This window comes from Macaca fascicularis, chromosome 17, assembly GCF_037993035.2.
Source record: "Macaca fascicularis isolate 582-1 chromosome 17, T2T-MFA8v1.1".
In the NCBI taxonomy this organism is placed as follows: domain Eukaryota; kingdom Metazoa; phylum Chordata; class Mammalia; order Primates; family Cercopithecidae; genus Macaca; species Macaca fascicularis.
The window spans coordinates 22,687,880-22,712,841 of NC_088391.1; the positions used below are offsets into that span (position 1 = coordinate 22,687,880).

At 38.9% G+C, this 24,962-nt stretch overlaps 1 protein-coding gene across 8 annotated transcripts in view; it reads right to left on the minus strand.

Moving 5' to 3' along the window:
* ENOX1 (ecto-NOX disulfide-thiol exchanger 1) overlaps window positions 1–24,962 on the minus strand; it is a 494,357-nt gene that overhangs the window by 199,658 nt on the left and 269,737 nt on the right. For 5 of the 8 annotated variants that reach the window (XR_012426899.1, XR_012426900.1, XM_045376966.3 and 2 more), the window contains 2 exons: window positions 8,608–8,751; window positions 7,687–7,824 (listed from right to left, as the gene is read on the minus strand). Coding sequence is in view for 5 of the 8 variants with exons in the window: in XM_015439218.4 (XP_015294704.2) it covers window positions 7,687–7,824; window positions 8,608–8,751 (282 nt within the window). In the remaining 3 variants the exon portion in view is untranslated. The remainder of the gene's footprint in view (window positions 1–7,686; window positions 7,825–8,607; window positions 8,752–24,962) is intronic. The other 3 variants (XR_012426901.1, XM_015439217.4, XM_074021927.1) reach the window with 2 other exon arrangements.

Genomic DNA, 24,962 nt, shown 5'->3' on the forward strand with positions numbered 1-24,962 from the left:
CCCAGCCCCCCCTCTTGCCATTTTTCAACGCAGTCTGTATAAAACGAGTCAGATACTTTTTTATTAGGAGAAATAAAGAAACAAAAAACACGAGTCAGAGGTCACTTATCTCCTTAAAACTTCAGTAGTTTGCACTTCAAATAGAGTCTGTACTCCAAGCTTTGGAAGGCATGGCCTGGCCCCAGCCTATCCCACCAGACTTGTGTTAAGCACCAACCTGCAAATCCCACTCCGTCCGAACCATTACCTCTGGCCCACATACACCCACTCTTCTCTTCTTTAAAGGGGCTAAGCTCCTTTCATCTCAGGTCTTTGAACAGGACATTTTCTGCTTTTATAACTTTCTCATCTTTTCAAATTCTCCCTTTCTTCCTGCTCTTCCCTCCTGCTAACTAGATAAGTCTAATTTATCCTTCAGGTCTTAGTTTGAATATTACTACTTTAGAGGAACCTTTTCTGAAGCTTCTCCAATACCTCCAAACAAAGTTAGGCTCCCAATTCCTCTTTATAACATCCCATGATTATAATTAGTCATTTGTATAATTATTTGATGACATCTTCTTTAGAGATATGTGTTCTCCGGAAGAGCGTCACTGGTCGGTCATGCCAATTGCCGTTCCTCTAGTGCCTTGTAAAAAATACTGTAATACTGTGGTGAGTAAATAAATGTACAAATATACTGTCCTGATGTCCTGGGGAAGAAAGGGTAACTGCACAGAGTGTAACAGATCTGTCACAAGTACATGAAATCAGGTACATACATTGCGAAACATAAGTCAAGGGTCTATTTGTTTTCTGACACTTGATAGTGAGAAATCTTTCAATAAGACGGAAGATAAAAACAAAAGAGAACTTTGAGCATCGTCCTTTAGAGACCCCCACTGGTACCTGCCAGGCTGTCTCTATCCCCTTCATCATGCTTGTGTCAGAGAATGCCACCATGAATATCTGAAGAGACTAAAGAAAGAACCTTTCCTGGTGTGAGTAGGATTTTCATTTTAAAAACAAGCATGTGGGGTGGTTTATCAACGGACAGTCCTGAGTGTATTTGTGAGCCGAAGAGATGGTTTCAGGCAGGATTTCCAGATTCCATTTTTTATTTCTGACCACTTCTCTCATTTCAAATCTTGGAGCCCTGCAATAGTGGGAATGTAGTGGGACACGAGAGAGGGATCTGGAGACCTGGCTGCAGGGTAGGCTGAAACCTGAAGGAGCATCTGAGAGCTTCCTCCTAATTTCACAGTAGAAGTGTGTCTGGGCATTACGGTCCCCAGGGCATCAACAACCATCCCTATGTTGTGGCCACCAAAGCCACATCTCCATCAGGCCTTCCTTCCTGCATGCCAGGACCATCAATCTCCCTGCTCACCACAGCTTTTCTTTCAACAGCTTCCTCAAACTCAACATATCCAAAAGAAAATGAGTCATCTTACCCACCCTTCTCTTTCAGCCTTCCCCACCTTCTAAGCAAATGGCTCTATGGTTAACCCAGCTTGCAAGCCTAGAAGCCTAGGGGTCACTGTTGATTCTTCACCCTCCTTATGTTCCATGTGGTCTTAGTCATCCATTCCTGTGGTTTTTACAATGAAATGTCTCACGAGTCCCTTCAGATCACTCCATCTCTACTGCTCAGGATAATCGCTGGCATTACTGCCGTTGCTGTCTCTTGTCTGGGTAACTCCTGTCTGGTTGCCAACCTTTCCACACCCCCATCAGTCCTCTATAGGGGTTACAAACATGCTCTGTAAAAATATAGTTCTGATCCTGCTACTCCCCTGCTTAACTCTCTTCAGTGACATCCTATAGCACTTTATCTATTAGTAGCATAACCACTTATCAAGTTGATTTGTATTTGTGTATTTACTCTTTCCTGTTTCTCCCACCACTCTAAAGCATGACAGTAAGGTCTATGTCCTGTATTCCCGGTATTTAGCATAACATCTGGCTCAATAAATCTCAGTTAAAAGAGTGATGCTTGAGGAGATGAAAGGATTTAACAAATCCCTCTTCATATCTGGGCATATTAAAGAGGATGAAGGTGTTCCTGTGAGGATTAAACAACCCAAGAAGGAAATTAGAAAAAAGTACTCTGAGGAAGCAGAGAAGAATGAAAAGAAGTGGAAATACCAGTGAATGGGAGAGGGTAGTGAAGGGGACAGAGAAGGACTTGTAACCTATCTTAGCCTTCCAAGAGTTAGAAAGCTAAGTTCTTCTCAGAATGGCAGGAAACAGAAGCAGCGATAGTGAACCCAGGGCTTCTGAAAGAGAAACGGCGAAGTATGAGCCAAGGAACACTTAAGGGTGCTGATAGATCCTTACAAGTGTGAAGACGTCTTTCGTTGGCTCCAAATTAGTCACTGCTTAAGGATGTGGCTCTATGTTGTTAATTTGGAAGTATGATGTCTTTCTGGAACATGTGTTTAAAATACCACAAATGGCATGCTAAGAAGCTTGGAGTAAAAGATGTGTATCACTCCAGAGTCAATAACGGCTAAAGAAATATTGTTGAGAATAAGAAAGGAGATTTCAAAAAGTTTATAGAAAAGCAAGGTATTATCTCATGGCCAGAGAATATTCAGAAAGCGCTATTAGTTCCCATGCAGGCCTGGGCAAGAAACTTAAAAGCTGGGCACTCAGCTCCTGCTTTTCAGCTCTCCCTCCAGTTGATGATTATAACTTTGGAAAAGAAATTAGGGTATACAGGAAGAGAGCAGCTGGTCACACAAGAGGTGCCAAAGCTCAGGATTTGGTATCCTAGATTTCAACTTGTGACACCAGAGGCGGGGCCCCTGAAAAGGGACAACGTGTGCCACAGAAAACTGAGAAGAAGGTTTCAGGCAACACCTGACCACAAGGGAGTTATTTTGAAATTTGAGATTAGGGAGTGACACTGTTCAGCACAAACATAAACAAACAAAATTGTAAACTAGATCATGCAGAGGATATCATATGAGGCACAGAAGGATGGATGGTAGTGGAGAAGGATCTCCACAGTGAATATTTTAGCATCTCATGAGAGGCTCACAAGTTTGTTTTTTAATTAATTTTTAAATTTTACTTTAAGTTCCGGGATACATGTACAGAATGTGCAGGTTTGTTACATGTGCCATGGTGGTTTGTTGTACCTATCAACCCATCGTCTAGGTTTTAAGCCCCTCATGCTTTAGGTATTTGTCCTAACGCAGGCATTTTTTAAAGGCTAAATTAAGTTAGGAATTCTACAGAGTAGATACTACTCTTTGAGAACTACTTAGTGCACATTAGCATAGTAAAAGCCTTGGGAAAACCCACAAGGAAAGCAATTTATCTGTGTTTAACCCAGAGTTTGCCATCATTGTTAGGCCACTTAAGTATAATACTTATGCCTCCACTCTACCTTACAACAACAATGGAACACAAATGTTCCAACAGACTAGTTGAAAAAACCTGGATCTACACTAAGGCACACAGTATTGACAACAACAACAAAAGGCAAAGGCAACAAAAAAAACTTCACAAAACCAAAACAAAGTATGGGAAATACAACAAACAAGAAACAATAATGGAGGTAAATATCATCTTACAGAGCAGCCAGGACTTTGGAGTATGGGATTTAGGATTAGAGTATAACAGTATAATGGTATATTTGGGATAAAAGGAACAAATTCAATGTAATGATCTCAAGTAGCACTTCCCATGAAGAAGGTAAACAGAGAAATTCATAAAGGTGGGAGCAGAATCACGGTGTGGGGAACATTTGGTGATGATGAAAGGGGAGGGAAGTGGAAGCGGCGTCGCTGGGGAAGTGCACGACAGCGCATCTGAAAGGTGTGCTACCACAGTAATGAGGGATTTGATTTCTTGGGAAACCCTTTTGATAAAATCAGAGGATATAAAAATTTTACGCCTTGCTTTGCTGATAATTTTCACCTCTCAATAAATTGAAGAAGCAGTGAGGAAAGGGATTTAGTGTCAGTTTAATTTCAACAAATATGGGAAGAGTGGTTGGTTATTTAGAAATATCAGAAACTTTGGGAGAAAGCCAAGTACTCATAAAATCCAGCCTCTCCATAATCCTGTCAGAAATGTTTTAAAGAGGATTTCTTGGAAGGAAGGTTATACTAAATAATCTTTAAGTCCCTTCTGAAACATTAAAAGGCTGCCTCTAACATTCTGCATTCATAGTGAAGAACTCCAGAGGTGGCCAGCATGACACCTGAGCAAGCAGTGGCATCCGTGGCTCTGTGGCCATGTGGAAAATAAACAATAGTGGGGCACACCAGATATAGTCAAAAGGGCATCAGATATGTCATGTAAACATACCATAGAACTATAAGAACTGAAACAATGTGGTCTTTGAATAAAAATAGATAAATCAGTAGTACAGAATAGATACTTCAGAAATAGATAAAAATATGCCTAAGAATTTAATTTCCAATAAAAGGCAGATTTAAGTCAATGGGGGCATGGAAAATAGGGAATATAACAACTTCCAGAGTGGGCAAACCTTTCTGCATTTAGAAATGGAATAAAGAACTCATAAACGGAAAATTAAATATAAAAACCATAAAAAAGAACTAACATTAGGAGGCAAAACCCGGACTAGATAAACATTTTCAGGAAATATGAAGTCCAAGGATTAAAATGTTTAACAAATGCCCAAATATAAACAACAACAACAAAATTACCAAGTATCCATTTATCAGAGAATAATTATTTGCAAAAGAGAAAATATGAATAGAAAATGAAGGAGAATAAGGAAATAAACAAGGGTAGTTATAGAATAATTTAAGATAAAATAATAGGATGCCATTTTTGCATATCAAATTAGTAAATATTAAGTCCATATGTATATTTTGGGAATTAATCGACCAGTACTCAGCAAGAAACTTGAAAATGCTCATTTCTTTTGACCTACTAGTTCCACATGTAGGAGCCTATCCAATGGAAATAATTCTAACAGCTAAAAAGCCCCATCCATAAAAATGTCTACTGCAATGTTTTAAAGGAAAATGTTACTTGCTTTAAAAAAGCAAAAAGGAGAAAGGAAGAAATAAGAACAAAGGAGTAAGAAGACTATTTAATGTATGCTTACCAGATGGAGGTTATATAAATTATCCCATTTAAATCTCAGCAGTTCCATGAAATAGATATGATCACCATTTTATAGAAAAGGTAAGATGTTTTTGCATGCTCAGGGAGACTAAGTTCTTTAAGGAAACTTGGCTAGTTAACAGTGAAAAAATGAAAACAGCCTAAATGTAAATAGTAGAATGGTTAAGTAATCTGGAGAGTTGATGAATTATTTAAAAAATTTTAATATAAAAGAATACAATGGAAAAATAGTTTAGGATGGCCGGGTGCGGTGGCTCAAGCCTGTAATCCCAGCACTTTGGGAGGCCGAGACGGGCGGATCACGAGGTCAGGAGATCGAGACCATCCTGGCAAACACGGTGAAACCCCGTCTCTACTAAAAAATACAAAAAATTAGCCGGGCGAGGTGGTGGGCACCTGTAGTCCCAGCTACTCGGGAGGCTGAGGCAGGAGAATGGCGTGAACCCGGGAGGCGGAGCTTGCAGTGAGCTGAGATCCGGCCACTGCGCTCCAGCCTGGGCGACAGAGCCAGACTCCGTCTCAAAAAAAAAAAAAAATAAATAAATAAAAAAATAATTGTTTAGGTAAGATGTTAAAACAGTTGGCTGGTGGCCCTGAGAACAAAGCAAAGTGCAGTTAAATTATCAGGCTGTGTAAATGATGAAGGAAAGCCCAGAAAGACCCTGAAAGGCTCAAAAACAGTTTAAGCAATTTGGCTAACACAGGAGATAGAAAAAGTAATTCAGGCAGATACGGTAAATCTTCTATAACGAGTAGGGCTGTAATTCTTTTCATGGCAAGTTGCTGGGAAAATCGTAAATTGGTCACAGTGAAAATGTCAGAAGACTCAAAATCACAAGAAAAAAATAATGAATTAGGAAGGTTTTGGCTTACTCTAGAAGTCGTACAACATTTTCTGAGAGAAGTAGGAGGTGAGACAAGAGTAACTTACTTCTGCTTTCTGAATATTTCAATTAGGCAACTGGGGAAACTTGGGTGGAAAAATAGAAATCTTTACTCTCAAGTTATTAGAAGAAAGTATCTGTCTAGGTAAGCTTTAGGGGAAAGTGGCCTGGGATAAACACACGTTCAAGCCATAGAAAATGTCATTTATGTATACCCACCTCCCTAGAGCAGACTAATCTTCAGTTGTATGAATTTGATAGCATTTTGAAGACTTTAATAAATATCCTAAATGTAATGTTTTAAAACTCAGCCTTTGTATTTCCTTTGTCTCCTACTTTCCCTAGTCTCTTATCCATTTTCATGTTCTTTCTTGTTATATTAAAAAAGAAACCATATATATATGTGTGTGTATGTATGTGTACACATATACACATACACACATGTACACATACACACACACACATATATATTACTATAATTAATTTTCAATTTTTCATTTATGGCCACTATTGAACAAAAAACAAATGCTTGGTCAACTCAGCATAAAGTGCACAGGTATGTGGGAGTAAAATTTAGCAACATTCCAAAAGCGATTGGTTTCTACTTAATGAACACCATCTACCCTCACCTACCTTGATGGCCAAAAGTGAAGTTTTCTTCTGCCATTATAACAATGACTACTGCATAATGCCTGGTTGTCACCTCTCCACTATAAATTCTGAGAGGGCAGACCATACCTGTCTTGTTTACTGTGGGAGCCCTTGCACCAGGACAGTGGCTCAATGAATATTTGTTGAATGAATGAATGAGTGAGTGCATATATAAATCCTACTCATGTCTCCAGACTTAGCGCAAGCCCCAGCTTCCTGATAACATCTTTCCTTAAAGCCCCAGTGACTGATCTGATTACTACATTACCAGTCTGCACCACTACTTAACACACCTGACTCTACACATCATTTTTATCATTGTTTTTCAGGTGTTGGTGTTTTGTTTTGTTTTTTCAATTTAAAGAGAAAGGATCTTCAAAGACACTTATATACATATATATTTATTCTGTTTCTCAAAGCACTTTTTACAGGGCACATGTAAAATCCTCAGCAAACACCTGTTAAATTCAATGATTAAATCTTTTAGATGACTTTTGACTTTGTGATATTTCTAAACATTTTCTCTACTGAATGCTTGCATTGTATTATGATTCCACCATGTGGTGGACAGAAAACAGGGAATTTAGTGTCACCTGAGCTGTTTATAGCTCTGCCACTTCAATGTGGAAAAGATACCTAAACTCTGCTCTTCTGTTTCTCTATTTGTAAAATGGAAACATTAACAAGAGCAATAACAAGAAATATCTACCTATCATAAAGGGAAGACAGTGCAATCAAATGGGATAATATAGGTGAATGAGTTTTGCAAATTGGAAAACAAATATTAGCCATTCTATTTACCAATTTTAAGAAATGCAATTGATGTTGCAAGACTGTGTATAGCAATAATAGTTAGCATGTTTTTTTCTGAGAACAGCTATTAGGTACAAGAGAAAGGTGATGAGGAAAAGAATCTCAAGTACAACTTGCCAAACATGCCCCAGTCATAAATAAAAGACCATGTCCAACACTCGCAGTGCAGAGAGATTACCAGGCACTTGTCACCTACACCTTTCGGGACTGCTGCAAGCATCTCTGAAACCAGGAGAAAGCTTACCAGACACGAGCTGCTGTCCAGGCAACCCCACGGGAACCATGCCCAGGTTATTCATGGCTGTAGCCCAGGCTGTGGGATCTGTCACGGACATGTTGAGCTGGGTCGTGTCTATTGCTATACTCCCCAAACCATCAGCTGCTGTGGGGAAAAACAAACCATGATTTAGAGTTCATAGGCAAGGGTGTTTGTTTTAAAGAAAATCACATTTCTGGAGATGTGAGGCTTCATTTAGCACATTCCCAAACTACACAAAAATAAAAAACTATAATCTACAGCAATGTTTTCTCCAGACATAAACATAAAGTGTTTCCAAATACTTTCTGGGAGAAAACTTAATGACATGTAGTTTATATTATACACAGCATGCTATTAAGGAGATACCCCTGGAAAAAAATTGAAGAATTGTTTGTTTCTCCCAGTGAAACAACATTAGTTAAGTCACAAGGCTGAGAGGCAAAGCAGTAATACTCTCTTGGTAAAACAAGTTAATTGGCTTACTGTTTCTAGGTGTAATTCTTGAGCAGGCAGGCCTTCTATCTAATAAGAAAATCGTTGTCAAGCAGGAGAACTGGTCCTGACTGAATTTATTAAGTGTTACCTCCTAACCTATTCCCTCCTTTACAAACTTTTACATTATTACGTTAAGAAAATGCAGGTGTCTACCTCAAGTGACTTTTCTGAAGGATTTCTAAATAAATAAACTTTGAAAACAAGTAGCACAAAGCTTAAGAAAACCCAAAACAAAACAGAAAAATGTGTCCAATTTGACTTAGTGCTCTTTCATTGTTACTAGTCCTACAGACTGATTTCTTCAAGGGCCCAGGCTCCTGGTTCAATGCATATTTTTCGAGGTGGGGCAAGTTTTCCACTAAGAACTCAAAAAAGCCTTGTTTGTGTCCTGTGCTGGCCACTGGCATTTACCTGCAGCCATCATCTGAGGAAGCTCCTGGGGAAGCTGGGTGATGTTCTCACCTCCACCTGCATCTACCATTGAATTATGAGCGTCCAGCGGGGCAGGAGCACTTTGATGGCTGAGTGCAGGGTCCCCTCGGAGGTCATCAGATTCTGCAAAACGGGACAGAAGTGTGGTGAGAAACCTTAATAGTTAACTGAGATAAAACGTCAAGGAGCAAACTGTTATCTATTCAAAATCAAAAGCAAAGACCGATTTCCAGTCTCGGGCACAGAAGAAAGGCTGCTTCCCACGGCTCAGCGGCTGTCTTGTGGCTCAGTTATTAGAGCCCTGTGAGATGTGTGGGCCAACTCATGGAATCACCAGGAGCCGGGGCTGGCTGAATAAACAGCGCCATTTGTGAGTGCCTCAAAGGCCTTGTGAACTGAAGCACCTTCACAAATGGGGGCTTATCAGTCTCTGCACAGCCTCTTCCACACACGCTAGACATCAATGGAGAGGGCAGAATCAGGGCTAAAGAAGATTTTTTTTAAGTTAAAAAATTAATTGATGCTGTTATTTTGGAAGATGGTCGTCTGTGAAATGTATTCAGAGAGGATCAAAAGTTGGGAGGAGGAAGAAAAAAAGCAAGAACCCATTCACCATGCAGCTGGAAAAGGAGGGTACCTAAATTACAATAGTCCGGAAAGGCAAAAGAGAAGAATGGCATGCTGTCCACAAAGGAAGATCTAGAGGGTGCTAGGGAGGCAAAGGAAGAGCATTTGTTTTTTTTCAGCTCATTGGAAAGATAATTTAACTGGCCACAAGGTTTTTGGTTTGAATTTTCCTTAGAATTGCCCAGCTTATATATATATACACACACACATATATATAAAAAATATATATTATATATAATAAAATATATTCTATATTTATAGATTATATATTTATGTATAATATATAATATATAATATATAAAAGACTATATTATATATAAATATGTATAAATATATTAACATACTTATCTAATAAATATAAGTAACAAACATTAAAGTTACAAAGTTCTTCTCAATCTCACACAATTTATAAAATGCTATGCCTTCTCTCCACCCTTAGAAACGCAAAAACATAGAGCTTTCACATATATTTTAAGTGTACTTTCACCAGTTCAAAACTGGTGACATGACAAGTTTGATCTTATGTAGATTAGATATAACAACTAAGTCTAAATATTTATTTTTATTTTAGTATAAATTTAGAAGTTTTTCTAAACTATGTTCCTGTTAACGATTTTATAATTAGATCTTATGGTTTGAAGTTTGAACCTTTTATGGCATCTCTAATGTGAAGTTTGAACCTTTAATGGCATGTCTTTTTGTTTCATTCTTAGGTATAAGAATCAGTAATTCCTTGAGTACTGTACTGTCAAAAAGAACTTCTGATCAGTTGAGCAGAAGTTTAATTCAAATGGAAGCTAAGGGTTCAATTCTCAAGGATAGGTGAATAATGAGCAAATAGTTTTTATGGTCTCAACAAATCCCTATCCCTCAACTACAGGGGTATGTAAGATAGTGTGGAATTTTTTTCCAATTGTCTATCAGGAAGACGAATCATCATCATCATCCAACAGTGAATGATTCTAACTTTGGGAGCAAATTGTACTGAGAAGAAATATTTTATTCCTTCCCACTATACTATCCAAATGAACTCAGACCCTGCATGTGTATTGTGCATCGATTACCTTAGGCTGTGAGTGCCATCAGACAAAGAGATTCTCACCACAGAAAATAAATTCAATAGCATAAGAAATGCAGAGCTAACCTAAATGTCTGGTCCATTCACCAACGATCTTTCTACGATGAAATCTCAAAGCACTTTTCTCTCTCCACTTCGAACCATTTCAGAGTAGCTTGGCAGAGTCAGGCTAGAATGTGTTCATTCTTTTGTTCAAATGGCCCTGTAGCAGAGCTGTTTCGGATCTTTGCAAGGTCACTATTTGTCTTACTTATCTCCCCAAATGAAGTTTAGCTGGCTAGCCTCCTTCTGCCTCAGATTCTTCCCAAATGGGCATTAATCACACATTTTTTTTCTCTCTAATGACTGCAGTTCTGGAACACTGTATCAGAGAACATCCCTCTACTTTGTAGGCTCATGACTTGTGCCTGACCCACCACATTTCACCTTGACTTTTTGCTATACTGTTTTAGGGATGGTTTTAGTTTTCCCTGACTCCATAACAGTCTGTTCCAATGGGAGTTTTCACCTTAGTGATTACAGTCGTATAAAGGGGCATCAAGTGTCCCGGAGACCCATAGTTTCTACCTAACACTTTCATGGCCATCTTAACAGACTGCAAGTGTTTCACTGAAAACAGTAACAAACTGCTACTGTTCCATTGAAAACAAAGCATTGTTCTGTTGGCAAGATGTGGTGTATAAACCTAGATTTATCCCCCAATCAAACTGTTGTGACATTCAATGTATTACATCTCTTCAGTCTCCCAATCCAATGGTTTTAATGACATACAACTTCGTGTAGCTACCATGTGCCTGGGATGGTGATTCTAAAGCAAGCTCTGTCACATCTTAGGAATTTCCAGTAGTCTCAAGGCTGCCGTGACATTGTTCACAAAATTTAAATTGATTCGGTCACTCATTTCGGAAGAAAGGTAATACTTTTAATTAATTACCAACTAGTAATTTATGGATAGTTGCAAGAATGATTTTTGTACTTTGTTAGCATCTATTGTTCCCATTGAATACCTGCCTCTTTAAAGGATTCAAGGCCATAATGCCTAATTCATCATTCACATCAATTTCTCTGCCTTAGTTTTACTATTTCTAAAGTATGGAAAAGATTAATCTCCTTAGTGATGTTTATTTACACACAGAGATGTGGGGAGTTAAAAAATTATAGCTAATAAAGCACTCTGAATACAGTAGGTGATAATTATTATTATTTTATTTGGAAATGTAGTGTTTCCATTAAGGTACCCTGGGATCTTTGTGTTCTGGTAGATAATTATGTAATTAATTCTAAAACAGTGAATAACACTTGATATTTCTAAAAGTAAGTGTTGCTCTAGTTTTCCGTGCCACACCTCAGTTGGAGCACAATATTTCATTTTCCACCATTCCTTTATAAAATTACATGACGTAGGCTGGGCGTGGTGACTCACGCCTGTAATCCCAGCACTTCGGGAGGCCGAGGCAGGTGGATCATCTGAGGTCAGGAATTTGAGACCAGCCTGACCAAAACAGTGAAACACCATCTCTACTAAAAATACAAAAATTAGCTGTGTGGTGGCGCATGCCTGTAGTCCCAGCTACTCAGGAGGCTACAACAGGAGAATTGCTTGAACCCGGGACACAGAGGTTGTAGTGAGCCGAGATCATGCCACTGCACTCCAGTCTAGGTGCCAGAGTGAGACTCCATCTCTAAAAAACTAAATACATAAAATAATATAATGTAATTTAAGGCCAGGCACAGTGGCTCAAGCCTGTAATCCCAGAACTTTGGAAGGGTGAGGCGGGCAGATCACCTGAGGTCAGGTGTTCGAGACCGGCCTGGCCAACATGGTAAAACGCTGTCTCTACTAAAAATACAAAAATTAGCTGGGCATGGTGGTGCATGCCTGTAATCCCAGCTACCTGGGAGGCTGAGGCAGGAGAATCGCTTGAACCCAGGAGGCAGAGGTTGCAGCGAGCTGAGACTGCACCACTGCACTCTAGCCTGGGCAACAGCAAGACTCTGTCTCAAAAAAAATAAAAATAAAAACAAAATAAAAATAAATAATATGATGCAACTTAAATGATGTATAAATATTTTCTCTCTAGGATTTTTCTGCCTCTGTAACTACAAAAACTTTCAAGTGATTCATGACCATTTATGAAACTGGCAGTTTCTACTTATAGCTTTTAATGAAGTATAAGCACCACAAAACAATCTGATATACGAACTGCCAAGGATAAAAGTACAGCTTTGTTTGGCCTTAACCGATATCTAACCTGTTTCCTGTTAAGATATATTCAAGTACAAAATCTCATACCAATTTCGTAACTGTTCAACAAAATATATTTATGCTCAGTATTTCATTGGGCTAGATAATGGGGCAAATAGTTTTTGAAACTTATCAAGTCTATGAAAATACTATTTGGCTTAAAAAATGGCACAGGTTTGGGAGGCCGAGGCGGGAGGATCACAAGATCAGGAGTTTGAGACCAGCCTGGTCAATATAGTGAAACCCCGTCTCTACTAAAAATACAAAACTTAGCTGGGTGTGGTGGCAGGTGCCTGTAGTCCCAGTTACTCAGGAGGCTGAGGCAGGAGAATCGCTTGAACTCGAGAGGCAGAGGTTGCAGTGAGCCAAGATCGCGCCACTGCACCCCAGCCTGGATGACAGAGTGAGACTCCATCTCAAAAAAAAAAAAAAAAAAAAAAAGGGGCACAGGCTACTCCCACTATTAATAATAGAACTTATTCTAACCCTCTCCAATTTCTATAGGTAGCAAGGATACACACGTCATGAAGAATAAAGCCTACCTGTAATTGTCCACAAAACACAGATTCCTATTACAGGAGGGTAGAGATCAGTTAGGTATTAAAAATCCTTCTTATTAAAAAAAAGAAATAGACTGGGTGTGGTGGCTCATATCTATAATCCCAGATATGAGCTCATATCTATAACCCACTTTGGGAGACCAAAGTGGGGGGACTGGTTGAACCCAGGAGTTTGAGACCAGGCTGGGCAACATAGGGCGATTTCATCTCTACAATAACCTTAAAAAATTGGTAAAGCATGGTAGTGCCCTCCTGTCATCCCAGCTGCTCAGGAGGCTGGGGTGGGAGGATTGCTTGAGCTGGGGAGTGGGGGGTGTAGAGGTTGCAGTGAGCTGAGATTGTGCCATTGCACTCTAGCCTGGCGACAGAGTGAGGCCCTGTCTTAAAAAAGATAAAAAGCATAATTTTGTTTGATCTAAGTCCTTAGGTTTATACCTACTTCAATAACAAAATAATTATAGCAAAAATAAATCAGATTTGTTAATGTCTTGTAAAGAGTTGATACCAGGCCAGGCACGGTGGCTCATGCCTGTAATCCCAGCACTTTGGGAGGCCGAGGTGGGTGGATCACTTGAGGCCAGGATTTGAGACCAATCTGGGCAACATGGTAAAACCCCGTCTCTACTAAAAATACAACAATTAGCCGGGTGTGGTGACATGTGCCTGCAGTCCCAGCTACCTGGGCGGCTGAGGCAGGAGAATGGCTTTGAACCTGGGAGGCAAAGGTTGCAGTGAGCCAAGATCGAGTCACTGCACTATAACCTAGGCAACAGAGCGAGACTCCAACTCAAAAAGAAAAAGAAAAAAAAAAAAAGATACCAAAGGAAGCTTATTTCATACAGGATCTGCAACTTCCTTATTTTATAAGAACTCCCCATTAGCATTATCATGGTATCTATTTATAGTAAAAAGAAAGATACATTTCTATCCAAAGTTCACTCTCCTCTTCCATCACTAAGGAAATACCTAACTTCAATCTTCACATAGTCAGTACCATCCTCTCTTGAGGTTATGGAAATGTTCCACGGTTTAAAACAATATAGAAAACTGTGAAATAGGTATGCTTATGTATTAACTCTTCGATTTTTTAAGCAACTGTCTATGACTAGTAAGGGAGATACTTCTGCTTCCTGTAATGGTAAACTATGTAACTGCAGATCAATCTTCCCACTGAGGAACAACTGAAAATCTTAATATCTTCAATCAATTTTGTAAAATTCTCACTATCATCTCTTCAAATACAAAAGGAGTCCAAAGGACATTCTCTGATTATTGCAGCGGGTTACTAATCTGGCTTCTAAGGAGAATGGGTCCTGTTAACTACTGGTGTTTCATTTTATTGTTAAGGGAGGTGAGTGGAATGTGCAAGTTTAGGGACAGAGTAGGAATTGCTCTGTAAAGTGTGGTAAAAGAAAACACAAAAGCTGAATGTTTTGAGGGGAAAGAAAGAAGGGATGTTTGGTGTCCATCCATGAAAAAAAAGACAACTACAGAGAAGATCAATGACTTATGAACAATTTCAGGTGGTTTCACTGGGAAGCATACAGTGTAAATCTCTCCTCAGTCCCTCCTCAGAAATGTCAGCTAAGTCTACAGATTCTTAGACAGGAGTAAATTTTGGGGGATTGGGGAGCACTTAGAGGGGAGTTTCAAGAAAAGAATGGAAAGGTAGCTAATAATGGGGATTTTTATAACATCCTACATGATAACGCATGATAAAGTCTCAAATCTGTTAAATACAGAGGATGGTGGTTATCTGTTAATGATCAATGTCAGCTGATTAATGGGAAATAATAGGATTGAGGTTTTGAGGAATAGATTTAGATTAGGCATATCATGGGGAATTTCTGATGAGATGACTGTAAAGTAGGAATATTATATCAAATAACATTAAAAAGCTCTTTCTCAGGGATGGCGAGAAAAGCCATTTCTTGGAAACAGTATGGGCAGAAGATGGAGTTGGGCAAAGATCAATTCAGATAGGGGTGAACCTGACAGCACTTAATATCAAACCCATGAAATCAAAAGGTCTTCTTTAGTATCTAACTACATTGCACCTAAAGAGAGATGCCCTTCTTATTCTTTTTCCAGTTTTCTGTTAAAGTAGAAAGATAAAGGAGATATATACTCTTTCCCACATGCTCTCATAGCACTCTGTACCTTGCTCTAGCCCAGCACTTTCACTCATATTCTAATTAGTTTATCTCTATCTCCCTAATAAACTATAAGCTTAGGATGATCAAGGAAACTAGTCATCTGTGCATACCCTGCAGCTAGCAAGCAAACTACCTGAAATGTGGTAGGTGTTAAATATATATATATATAAAAAAGTTATATAACATATATATAAGTTATATATAATATATATTAGTTATAAATTTATAAAACATATTTTACATTTTATATAAAATATAAATATTTTACATGTAATCTCAAATTAATTCATGCAAGAGAAGAGAGGAAAGTAAAAATGAAGAAAAAAAAAGGAAAAGAAGGAAATAATAAAGGAACCAAGAAAAACAAATCTCAGTTCCAGAGTTCAGTCCCAAAGCTTGGAAGTTTAAAGCTAAAGAACACAATGAGGGTGGAGGGATTTTTCTTGTATACTAGAACAAAGATGAATTCAAAGTGTCAAAGAATGACAATTAAAAAAAAAATCTGTCAGATCTTTCAAGATAAGCTTTAGATGCACTTAACAAGTCACCCTCTAAGCTTTAAGATTCCACACCTCCCTGGCAACCAATGCAGGGTCATAAGCAGGTTACAGTGATGTTCACCTTTTGTGAGACTTCTTACAGCTGCTCTTTGAATGAGCTGAAATCTATAAATAACTGCATCTCCAGACCCATTAAGCAGTACATTAGTGTAACAAAGGCATATATGTACAGTACGAAAGAAGTGAAATTGTTGGAAGGAAGGAAAAGTTTCCATTTGGCATGCACCACAGAGGATGAAAAGCAGACCCAACCATTTCTCAAACATGAAATTCCATTATTGGTTTGTGATTACATCCTCCACTTTTCTACTTTGTATGGCAGCCAATTTTAAACTACAAATCATCATCTTTCCGTCTTAGAGAGGACATGGTTACTAAATGGGTAAGGTTTTACCCACGGCATGTCTGTCTTTGAAGAACTCCATATTGAGAGAAAGAGACAGAAAGAACGATGACCTGAAGGCTCCCCTGTAAAATCATGCAATCAAACAAAATGACCAAATTTGCCAAAGAGACAACTCAACTAGCATGGGCAGGACAGCAGATAAGAACAATTTTCTTTTGGCACAAAGAAAAATATCACTTGGCATTACATATGTAAGCATAGAGAAATGACAAGTAAAATTATTTTTCTCAGGAAAACTTTGCTTTTGGAGAAAAATATGCTTTATATTTCTAAATTGAACAAATAACAAAATAAATCTTGAGACCTTACGTATAAAGTACCCTCTTTCCATTAAAAACAGAAAAGAAAAGAAAACAGGCCTTGAGGCTACTATGGTAATATGTAGACAAGGATTGGTACCATCGGAGGTTTCCGGAAGCCACTGGAGGTCTTGCCACATATCCCCTGTGGGGAAGGGAGGCTACTGTATGTAATTTTAAAGTCTTTGTATAGGCAGGTTTTAAAACATAGGACCTTTCACATTTAGACTTCTAGAGATTTTCTGAAAAGGACAACATTAGACTTGAAGACAGTTTATGAAATACGTAATGGCTCAACTCCTTCCCCTCATTCATGGATATCAATCAACCACATACACAACCTACTGTCATATGTTATTATTTTCTACTTTCCAAAATACACCGACCATAAAAAAAACGTGATCACTGCTAGACTTTGCTGGCGAGTAAATTATTAAAGAAAGCAATATCATCAGTAAACATAAGCCTGGATCTATTAAAGCTAGAAGAGTCCCACTTTATGCAAAGCTTTTCTAAGCCCCTGGGATTCAGGGCAAACACATACAGGTTCATAGAGTAATGCATCAAGGTTTGAAGAATCAGGTAAAATCTGAGTTTATCAATTCCCACTTCTCCCAGATAAACATGTTTCCAAAATGTTTCTGATGGGCAACTGTCCAGCCTCAGCTAGTGATGGGTGTGGCAGCTCACTGTGCCAAATAGTCCTAAGAGTTCACCGTTCTCCCTCCTGAGCACCTATCTGAAGAACAAAAGATCTAAATCTAAATTCTGTCCTCAAATCCTCCTTCTGCAGTGATATGTGGCCTTGGAAAGTGACTCTTCTATCCCTGGAATAGGGATACTGAGGCTTAACTACCATCTTACCTAGCCACAGACAAATTTATGAAAGTAACGGCGTATCAGATAATTCTTGTCTCCCCTTGGTCAACTTTTTTCTGTGTTTGTTCTCTTCACATTCACATTCTAAAAGTTCTAAAGAGTAGACAATGTAAACCGAATGTTGTAACTAAATAAAAGCCTCAACTAATATGGCAAAGCTATGGTCTCCTGAGCCAGAGCAAGAGAGACGGCAAAGAGTCATCCTGAGGAAGGGATCATGCCTCTGGGACAAGACTTCAGGGGGATGTCAGGCTCCAAAGATGCAGCCATCATGAGAGGTGAATTCTATAAACCATACGCATGGCCACACATCAAAGAATAATTTTGTATGCATACACAGTACAGAAAGGCAATGTTGGTCTGTTCAGCTGCACTGACACACAGAAAGCAATTTCTGTAAACATTATTGTCTTCTTACGTAAAGGAAATCAGACAATATATAATTCTATAATTTGTGCTGTTTTGTGCTCAGTTTTTTCATTATGTACTCATTTTACACCTTGACCCAACCGTGGAAAACATATTAAGCTACAAAGTGGAATATTTTAATTGTAGTGGATAAATAACTGACCCTTAAGTGGTGGCAAACCGGCAAATTAGTTATCTATTTTCCCAAATGCCCTGCTTAGAGCCCTTTAATTTATGGAAATCTACCTGCAATAAAACCCAGATCAGACCAAGACCAGCCTGAGCCAGTTGCTCATCCTGTTTAACATTTCTTCTAGTAGGGTCACAAATAACATGTTAGTTACTCTTTAAACAAATGTGCTCTTAATGATGCCACTGCAGCATGATGAATAAAGCATTAGCCCTGCAGTCCTGATCGCCCTGGGACAGGGAGCTTTAGCAGAACACACCCACCTTGCATGGATTGTCCTGGGCCAGAGACATTGGTTTATCTTTCTCTGAATGACCACCCACAGCCCCTGCTCATGTTCTGTAACCAGTGAGCAAGAACAGTGGAGCCTTGAGTCCCCTGTGACGGTCCTTTTTGCTTCTCAGGGCCTCATAAATGGTATGGCTACATTGTTGGGGGTAACCCAGAAGGCATGATGGGGTAGTTAGGGGAGGCCTATGGGGGCACAGGAGCCTGATGCAAATGCCTGCACAGCAGGACATCCAGTTGTAAAGTTGTAGTTCAGTAGCGAGCATTCTGAGGAAATGGGTCAAACCTTTAGTGCTGCTGGTTGTATCCAGCACGATTTAAATGAAGGTGCTCAGAAGAGAAAAAGGCCTGAGTATCCAAAAGGTATTCAGGCTCCTGAGGCTAAAGGCAGATTAGGGGGCACAGAAAGGTCGTTCCAACCTCCAGGGACATACATGATTCAGAAGCTGAATCCTGGTTATTTCTTGGTAAAAGGTCTTTATGGTCTAGCTGCTTTTGGAGGCCAGGCACCATCAAAAGCAGGAATTGGCTACACCTAGTGATCTCAGCAGGCCCCCATAACCCAGATAACCTCCATGGAGCCTCCTACCTCAACAAAAGAGATGGGAGAATAAATGCTGATGGAAAGGCTCCAGCACTGAAGGCCAAGTTGAAGGGCACTACAAAACACTGCTCCTACAGACCCAAGGCCTTTAGCTTCTGTCTGTCTTGGTCACAGATTTGTATAAAAAAGTCCTCCACCCCTATTGTCCCCCATTAACATATTCTCCTTTTCAATAGGAGGAGATAATTGCCTCTCAAGAGTGCCACATAAAAATCCTTCCTTACAAGGAGATGACATTTGGAGGACTAAGTTCCTCAAATAGTCTCTTTTTCTACTATAGTTTTCCAGACGGAAGGATCCATCTGCCTCTGAGCAACTAGTCTATTTTTCTAACTAGGGCTGTGTTCTCAACTAGGCACTAGAGGCATAGGGTCTACAATAATGATGGAGACCTGAAAATATTTTGTGTCAACATGCAATGAAAAGCACACTATCTAAAACAAATATTTAACTAAATGTCTATAAATTGCATATTATGACAATTCTAATTATCAAATTCAGTATTCACATAAAAGTCATTATAGTTGAAAACCATTTGTAACTGGGCTATCTCACTTTGCAGAAATTACTGAGTCTGTACCATTATGGAGAAATCAGAGCTGGTTTTAAATGAAAGAAATAACTTGTAAGCAAATAATTTCAAAAGCAAAATGATTACAAAAAATCCTCTCCAAAATTCCTATAAACAAACTTACACTACACATCAGATGTGAACGCACTTGTTATGTTTGATCTCATATGGAATAAATAAATCTGCTGCTGCCTAGAAAGGTTTTAAATGGCTATGTTCTGAGGTACTGTCTCCTTCCTGCCTACTGTGTGTAAGATAAAGCTATATGTCCTCTCAAATCTGCCAAACTCAGTTCAGGATCGAATGCCATTCCATTATTTATTCATGGATTACATAAATAATTGTGGAAAAGAAGAAGGAGGCATGAACAAAAATTGACCTTAAAGAATATAGATGAGAGAGAAAAACATCTGGCTCATGGTACCAAATGCAATTTCATGTTAGCTTAGAGTCATCGTATGTATTTATGGTTTTATTATTTATAAAAAGGAAATCGTGCTGAATGTGCTTTGTGGGAATTGCAGTATATTGCTATTGCTACCATGGTTTATTATTTTCACAGCTAGATGGCTTAAACCCAACCTAAACAAATATTTTAAAAGAATTCTCACCAGCATTATTACTTTTTTTCATTTCTAGTGTTAATGAAAAAGATCTTCTGCTTTTCAAGCCCTCTGATCTCTTTACTCTTGAGCAATTCTCAATTTTATGGCTTATGATGAGATAATGTTTATTGAAAAATAACAACTTAAGAAAATAACCAGCAACTAGTGGTGGTTAAACAGTGCAGTGTGTGAAGCGAGGGCATTTGAGAACTGCAGTGGCTGTCAACTCCAAATATTCACCAGGCCTTGACTATTACGGCAATTAGGATGATGATTTTATTACTTGCACACTGAAGTAGACATATTTTTGTATACCTGTCCAAGTTATCAACTTGACACAATGTCTACTACACACAGAATTTTGCTAATAAGATAAAAATAAGGTAGACGTAACAGTGAGACACATAATCAACATAAAACAAAATACACCATCATGTCCAGACTTCTCACTGTATGATCAAACCCTTACTTTAACAGGGGTCACCACCTTCATTCAAACACACTCCCCAAACTCTTGCTACCATTCTTAACTACTGGCTAATTCACCATCCTTTTCTCTAGGGGTAAAATTTGCACAGAAATGCAATGACACATTTCTCTTCAATCTGAGAATAAATATCAATATACACTAGAGAGGTGGAGAATTTTTTATTTTAAAAGTACTATTGCTGATACATGTAATGAGTTCAAACAAAGCTAAAGTCTATAAAGTAAAAGGGGAGTGCCATTCCCTTACTCCTTATCTGCCAGCCAACCATACTTATCAGAGGCAACTGCTGGGAAAATAGCTCACTATATAGCAGCCACTGTGGCAAGCAGCTCACATCCTCAATCTCATGAAAAAGACTCACAACCACCTACGAGATAGATGTTATTCCAACTTTTTACAAAAGAAAATAAACTAAGGTCCAGAAGGCTACTCCTTCGGATTTTTACCCAAGGTCAGAAAGCCAATGAATGGCAGAGTCCAGGACTCAATGTGTCCTAGCCTGGACCTCTGTTTTTATAGATTTGGGGAACTCCAACTTTCTCCAACAAAAAGTCAGACTAGAAGGTTCCTCTGGGTTTAATTGTCTCTAAAGAGAGAAAGAAGTCTAGGGTAAAGGTTAGTTCCATCCCTGGGGGCAGATGCAGTTATGCAACAGATCTTTATAAGATGTTGACTGTATGTAGCACTGTGCTTGATACCAAGAACATGATAGTGAGCAAGACATAGACCTTGTCTTCAAAAAGTTTGCAATAATACAGTTACGTAGCTAAACAAACTAAAAAGCACTGGCAGATACGAACTTGCTACAGCATGGCAAATTAGATACTCTTAGGAGCGTGTCTCTTATGAGAAAACAACAACGAGATTCTGTATAAAATCACTTATTTGTGTATTACTAGGCTTTCTGCTAGGCTTGGTAAAGGCAACTCTGCTAAGACATCTGCTTCTAAAAAAGAAAGAAAACAAAAAAGTTGGCTGAAACCAGAAAAATGAGCCAGGAGTAGTGAGTTGCTTGAGGGGAAGTGCCAACATCAACAATGCACCAGGAGACAGCCTGCCATGGCAAGGTCAAGCCCTGGTCTGAGGTTCCCACGGCAATCAGGACCTGAAGATTTATTGTACCTTTACAGGGCCCTTATCCCAGTCGGCCTTCTCAAACCCTCGACTTCAGTTCTAGAAGTAGGCAAGTGAAAGAATCTGGGCAAACCAGCAGAAATCACTGCTGAAAGACAACTCAAGACCCATGCTTTATTGACAGGCACATTTTTCTTAAATAAGTCAGAATAATAATTGTGTATTTAGAGAAAGAGAGAGAGAACAAACATATAAAGCGTCTACCTAGGGTTGATCTGTAACCCAAATTGGGCTTCACTCTGTCCAAATATATATATACACATATATTGAGGGTAAATGGGTGGTTTGAGCTGAGGGCTTGGGATAAAGAAGGTATAAACATCATCATTATCAAGGACTGTCCAGGTCCATTCTCCCCGTGTCAACAGCTTCTATTTGCAGTCTCTAAATCACCCACAGCCTCACCACAACTATACTGCCTGAAAGAATGCACCAGTGAATGAGGTGGATGGCAAGGTAGAAAGGCTGGTCCCAGCATTATGTATAGAAAGGCTGGGAGGTGGAGTCGGGTTACTACTACTTTTTCTTACCTCACCCCCTTTCTGCCAGAACCTTTTTCTGTTCTACTTCTTTTACTTGTACCAAATACACTCTCTCTAACACAAGCTATCTCATCATGTTGGAAGCTAGCTACAAAGAAGGGGCCTGGAATGCAGTGCTCCTTTCTATCTGTCATTGGGAAGAGGAGCTATAGAAACTAGGGTCAGTTGTGAGGGGGAGGATAGGGGTGAGTACTATAGAGGTGGGTAAAGCCACAAGCTGAATAAACCAGAAAACCCAACTTCTAACTCCTATCCCAAGGGATCGCTGACATTCTGGAGGTGCTCAGAGAGTGAGGATAAATGTCAGTTATCACGTGGGACACTCAAATCAAAGTCCCCCCGCATGCTGATTAGAATCATCACCTATTGTGGCAGCTATTTTTTCATTCCCAGTAGCGATAAACTGAAACCCTGAGAACTGATCTGGGCAAGTCGCTTTCTCTGACTCTCCTAAGAAACCTGCACAGCAGTTTGGCAGCACAATTTGCATACCAGAGGAGAGCTCCTGTCACAAGTACCCTGTGGGCCAGTTTCCTGAGCTTTTCCACTTGATGCTTTCAATCCTCATCTCACGAGTCATTGGAGAGGCTAACGTATAATGCCTTTTGGAGGAGCTGAAAGGAATAAAACATTACTAGCAAAACTGTCATATATTTTGAGACTTAAAATCTAGATCCTTTTAGATAGGCCCTCTGAAAGAAATGCTTTTGACTACGACAGCTGCAGCAAAAACTCCATTAAGGACAGCTTCATGAGCACAACTTCCCAGCCACTATTCCCACCTGAAAAGTACATATTCTGGTCTACATTTTTTTTCTACCAGTATTTTGCTTTGATTCATTGTTGATACACATGAGAGCAGAATAATAAACTAGGTAGTTTGAGCCTGTATGTGACCGGGGTTCAGCACAAGCATCATGGTTTTGGTTTGTAAATTCCTCTGGTCCAGTAGATCAAATGGGGAAAGATTTGTGTAATGTGAAATTCAGAGCAATGACCAGCAATGGCAGGGATCTTTTGGATATGTAATCTGCTGTTGGAGCACATGCTTGGGAACCAAAGAGGCGAGCGGGCCATGTTAGGAAGGGCAGCAAGGAAAAGAGAAAACATGAGTTAATATTAAAAATGTGATGCAAAATAAAATGGAGGTTATAGTCATATCCTTCCAATTGTATTGAGCTGAAATTGTTTCTGGATTTGGAAGCTCCTTACTGAGCTAAACTGCAAAAAATAAGATTATATGAGGAGAAAAGGTAATTTCCGAAATATACTAAACATAATACAATTACTGTGCACTTATATATGAAATCCAGAAAGGTGTATTTCCTTCATGCCATGTAATCACAGTTGTGTTACAGTTATATGTTCTTATTTTATGCTATCCACTAGTTTTCTTGACTTTGCATATTCTTGACGCAAACCAGTGAATGCATATAAAGTATAAACAATATGATCTCAACATAGAGCCTACCCAAACGATTTAACTGTGTAGCATTGATTGTCTTGTCCACTGTGTGAGCAACATGCACAAAATATGCATTTTGTATGTTACTGAGGTCTTGCTGATGTGGATGAAGAAGTGTGAGAATTAGGATGGAAAAGAAGCTAACTCCAACAGTCTACTCTTTAGTGTCCTCCCATTATCTACAACAAAACAAACAACTGATCAGCTGCTATTGAATAACACACTGAAATTTGCTGAGAGGAACAGTTAAATAGCAATACCAAGATGTAGAGGTTAGGGAAGGTTGTTTTGCCCCTGTCCATTGACCTACATATACTGAAGCGAAACTGGAAAACTGCAGCATGTTTGGTCACAAGGTCTTTCTATTTACATTCATAATTTCTTTTCTTTATTCCCTCTTTTTTTTTTTTTTTTTGTTCTTCAGAGAACACCTTTCTTGATATGGGTGTTTTAAAATTCTGATCAGAACTGGCAGTGGGAAAAGAGCTGAGGAAATAATGGAGACTCATACTTATGTGACACATTCACAAACCCTATGAATTTTTAATGAAGGCACAATGTCCACAATTAGATTTGAAATGAGGTTTTCTTTGTAGGCACTCTTACAGTAAGTGGAGTGCGAGTGAATTTTACTTTATATTCAGTAAACGATACCAAGTACAAAAAACAGTACAATTTAATAGAAAATAAAAACAAATTGTTGATTGTTCATAGCTCCTTTTTCATCTCTTAGATTTACAAAAGTGTAGCAGTTAAAAAAATTGCATTTCATTTTATTTAAATACCACACGGATGCCAAGGCAACTCAATGGTACAGAAAGTCATTTTCAGTCATGACCTGAAGCTGTCCTTTTGCATTGTGTGGAGAAGTTTTCATTTGTTTTAAACTGTAAAAATAACTTCTAAATGTAGATCTTTGGGGAGAAAGATATTAAGTTTCCCTATTTGCAAACTAAGCCATTTCAAATGAACATAAAAAAAATCTAATAGTGTAGAAAATAAGGAAATAGAGTGGGCTGATGGCTACTTCATTTGCATTTTGATTTTAAAGCTTAACTCTTGTCTTCATAGGGCTTAGGGTTTCAGCTTCGCAGAAACAGACACAGTTTCCCATCCTTCTTGGGTGGTTTCCAAAGTCCTTCAGCTTCTGGCCCCTGGTCACCTTGGCAACATCATTTCCTAAAGCTTCTGCTTCTCTTGGAGCTCCCACAACACAGGTATTTTTAC